This window comes from Trachymyrmex septentrionalis, unplaced genomic scaffold (genome assembly GCF_001594115.1).
Source record: "Trachymyrmex septentrionalis isolate Tsep2-gDNA-1 unplaced genomic scaffold, Tsep1.0 scaffold108, whole genome shotgun sequence".
NCBI classification, from domain to species: Eukaryota; Metazoa; Arthropoda; class Insecta; order Hymenoptera; family Formicidae; genus Trachymyrmex; species Trachymyrmex septentrionalis.
In genome coordinates, this window is record NW_017304207.1 from 613,857 (window position 1) to 618,561 (window position 4,705).

Below are 4,705 nucleotides of genomic sequence, written 5' to 3' on the forward strand. Positions count from 1 at the left end.
ATAAGATATTGTAATATTCCACAACCCCTCGTATTCCATAACCATTTTCTTTTCTTCTAGTAAATAACATTTAAACAAAAAGAACTGTGTCCATTTATTTCTTTCCTTGAAATAAATTCGCAAATTTCGCCTTCAATTTAATTATACAAATCTTCTTATCCTCTCTTAAATTCTAATTCTCTGACAAATCAAATTAATATACTTTCACTTACAGGACTGTAGCTTAAAATATCCTTTATTTTTACCTTGAAATAAATATATTACTGTATCGCTGGACATTTGCAATGCCATTATATGCTGAAGAAAAGTGTACTGTACTGGTAAAAAGAAAACTTTTAATAACAGTATTAACGAGATAAGAATTCAACGAATCGAATCGTGATAAAATTATACAACCAAAGGTTCTCAATCGACTTTTTTTCCTCTTTGTGATATTTTACTCGTCAGTAACCAGTAACTCTTCTTCGCCATAAAAATACGCATATATCCGATATTCGGTAATATAAAAAAAAAACGAATGTACTGGATGTAAAAATAGAAATGTGAAAAGAATTGTAATGAACAAGTAGTTCGTATGTGACATTCGAGACATGTTCGGAACATATTTAGTTCCAGCGATATATTTGCCAGATTTTAATAATTCAGATTTGTCAATTAGGTATAATAAAACATGTCGTTTTTTAAAGTAAAATATGACAATATGTTCAATATATTCAACCACGGACAATGTACATGTGACAATTTCGGGACTATTAAGAATAATCTCAGTAGCTAAGATAAGTTGGCCGAGGTAAATGGCCTAAAGTGCGATCTATAGTATCGTGTAGGATGACCGTAAAATTTACAAATTGCCAATTTCTGTGTGTCAAAGTACATTGTAATCCCGTAAGCATAACATTTCATCTCTTAAACTATCGCGCGCAGTTTTACGATTACCTGGGCTACGTTCAGAAATTATGTCCCTATAATCCTAAGCTATAGATTACGTTACATATATTACAGCAAAAATGTATCTGGAGTTATCTAGGCATAATTCCTGAACGCAGTCCTGTACTCAAGGAAGGATCAAACATGCAAAAAATCGATGTGTGTACTAAGCGCGAGTACCTCGAAAAGTAGATATGTTTTCGCTCTCGTGACAAAAAACAGGGATTAAAAATAAATATATAGTAATAAGAAGAAATTTGAGAAGCGTCAACCAGAGAAAAATAAAAGTCATAGAATATAAAGAGGGGGAGAGAGGGAAGTGGAGGAAGAAAGAGAGAGAGAGAGAGAGAGAGAGAGAGAGAGAGAGAACTAGAAGTAAAAGTCAAATTAGAAGACACATTAACAAATATTGGATGCATTAGTCCTTTTAAATTTAAATTGATGTCGTAACACAATTACTAGAAAGAAAAATAATGGTTTCCTCTTTCCGAATGTAGGCGAAGCAAAGAAAATTGATTTCCAATAGAAAATTACATTTGACAGATTTCCTGTACAATCATGCTCTTTCTTTCTAATACGTTTTCTTTTTAATTTAAAGAAAGTTTTATATTATTATGAGCGCCCTTATCAGTCTGATTTTTCTACAATCGTGTCGCATTATGATGAGTGATCTCTCTCATTCTCTTACATTTTCTACTTTTGATAAAAGTCAGATGATATCTTAGTCTCGTTGCAGCTTTTTATGAAATTATATTCATTAAAATAAAATAAATGTAAAATATTCATTAATTGCAAAGCATTAAGAGGAACAATAACCAAAGACGAGCAAAAGTATAATAAATTTAAGAAATAATAAATAACTTATTCTCTAATAATTTAAAAAGACAAATATAGGTATGTTTCGTTTATACTTACAATTAATCTTCATGAGCAAGATAAAAAAAAATAATAATAAGGATATTGACATTTTAATGTTAAATTAAAAACATCGAAAGTTGAATAATAAAGTAATAAAATTATAATAAAAAAACAACTGTTACTAAGTCGAACGATAAAACTAAAATCAAATAAGTTCCAAGAAATAGTAATATAAAATTATAATATTAATTTGTTAGAACTTGATTGAAAGAAAAGTCATAAGTAATATACGTATCTGATAGTTTTTCGTTAGCGTCTTACGATATTTCTATTGAATCCCATAGATGATTATCAGTAGTCACGTTTATCACAGCAAAATTATTATGCAATTTTATCGACTTTAGGATATCGTTTGACTTGATGACAATTACTTTATTATAATTTTATTAATTTGGTAGTAGCTTTTAACATAGCCTTTTATTGTCTCTGTATTTACATCGTTTTAACATACATTTATTTTGTACTTTGTTTATAATCTGTTTATTTTTAATTATTGTGTTAAAATCTCTTCAATTTAACGTTACATTATCAATGGTTTTATTACTTTTCTTTCGATTATTGTTTATCTAGATGATGAAAACTTATATAATCAAATTATATAATCAAGTATACCTTTGTCTTTCTAAATTAGAGAATAAATGATTTATTAAATTTAATTTAACTTTTATTTTTTATATTTTATTCTTTACGTGCTTTTTCTTCGGTTCTGTAATGTTTGTAGAATGAAGAAGTTCGAATTGAAAAGTGAGAAGTACTATAAAAATAATAACTGTAAATAATATGCCTTTTAACTACGTCTTTGTCCATGCGTAGTTTTCGATGTATGTAATGCTTATTTAAATAAGTAATATAATTTCCAGCAAAATTTAATTTTCTTTTACAATTACAATAATACTTTTATTAAATTATGTCCATTGAAAAGAGGAAAGAATTAAAATTATAAGTTTTTATTTTTAAAATTAAAAATAATTTAAAAAATATATACATCTTTATGCATTAAAGTTACACTTTTATAAAATGTCCGTTTAAAGTTTTTTCTTTTACCTTCACATTTGTTCGTGCGCTCTCTCTCTCTCTCTCTCTCTCTCTCTCCTCTCCCCCCTTTCTCTCCCTTTCTCTCCCCTCCCTCCCCCTCTTTCTCTCTCTCTCTCGATAAAATATTTATCTCTTAATTTCATAGTTAATTTATAGTAAGTGTAAAAAGTATTTTCGTACAAAGAAAATTTTTATAAAAAAGCCTTATTTATGAAAAATAAATATTAATTAGCAATTTTATACAATTAGTACATTCTGTCCTAACATAAACAAAAGAGCTTCGTGTGTTCTGGATCTTAGAAAATAAATTTTTCGATGTATGAACACTTTCTGTGCATTTAAATAATATAATTTTTTATTTTCGTTCATTTTTAAGAAATATATTTTAATACATCTTTTTGAGTAAAATAATTTTGAAGAATAAGGAATATAAAATCAATTTTATTCTTTGCTAATAAATTGTTAATTAATGTTTGCTTTTTGAAAAAGGTATCTCCCTATATATGAATACTTTTTGCACTCACTATGTATACATTTATATTATAACAGATTATTTTAATTTCAATATATAGTGTTATTATTAATAAAAAACACTTTGCATTACGCCAAAGATTATGATTGTAAAACAAATATAAAAAAATAAATTTCTAATATAGCTTCCAAATTATTCGTATTTTATGTGATTCTTTGGCTTTTAATGATAACAGTATTGAATAAATTCATTGATGTTCATTGTCTGATGTTACATCGAACAAATTTAATATTTCTCGATTGCATAATTATAGAAATTTCCTTTTTTACCTACATATAGAGATTTACATATGGTAATTAGTATAATTTTCTTGAAAATGCTCGAAGAAATACAAGCACTGCAAAAGAAATTTTGGAAAATAATGGAGCGAATTAAATCTAACATTGTCTTCTTAATAGTATTATCTTAAACAAACACAGTTTGAAGGCAGTAAGTTACTACTAGCGAGTGCGCACAGAATACATAACTTTTGATTGATGAGAATCGAAAAAGAGAACGCAAGATCTCTCTTTTCGCGCCGAGTAATCGCGTATCAAATTTTACGATTGTACGCGTCGATTTATTTTGCGATCTTAATTCCACGCATTATAGACTTTCAAGAACTTTTAAGATTTTAACAACCACTTAAACCGCATTTAAAACGCTTCAAGAAAATCAAATGCTAGAACATTCGTACATTTCACATTCCTATATTGGAAACAGATTTTGCGTAAGGTAAAGTTAGATATTGTTTTTCATTATTAAAACATTCTAAATATATTGAAGATAAGGCAGAAATAAACGTTACAATTTTGGACAGGAAATGTCTGTTTTACACAGGTAGGAAAACGAAGACGACATGCGTCATTTCATGTTCAATTTTGAACATCCGGCTCGAATTAGAAAATTTCATGCGGGCTAAAAAAAACTCGGAATGATCAACGTTTTTTTACTCACCGGATAATTCTCGTTTTTGGGCGAATAATCGGGATAATCGATATTGGTAGTATCATCACCCGTGGTACTCCTCTTCTCGATGAAACATCCAAAACTACCAGTAATTATCGATACCACAGCCACCACGACCAACAAAATGAAGCTAATGCCCATATTAACGGCGTGCAATCTTGAATCCTATCGCCGGATGTTATGTTGAAACTATCTCAGCTTACGACATGCGGCGATTGAGGCCGGATTTCCAGAAAGGAGAAATCGGCTCGCAACGATATCCGATCGCGCAAAAGATGTCCCTTGACCCGAGAACAAGCCCTGATATCGGAAGACGAGGATATCTCTCGATGTCACAGAGACGTC

General features: G+C 29.1%; 1 protein-coding gene across 1 annotated transcript in view; it reads right to left on the minus strand.

The window, feature by feature from the left end:
• The window catches only part of LOC108748054, a 35,116-nt gene extending 30,615 nt beyond the window's left edge, over positions 1–4,501 (minus strand). Inside the window, exon 1 of the mRNA XM_018486040.1 lies at positions 4,349–4,501. Within this exon, the coding sequence (XP_018341542.1) occupies positions 4,349–4,501 (153 nt within the window). The remainder of the gene's footprint in view (positions 1–4,348) is intronic.
• Between the last annotated feature and the right edge of the window lie 204 nt (positions 4,502–4,705).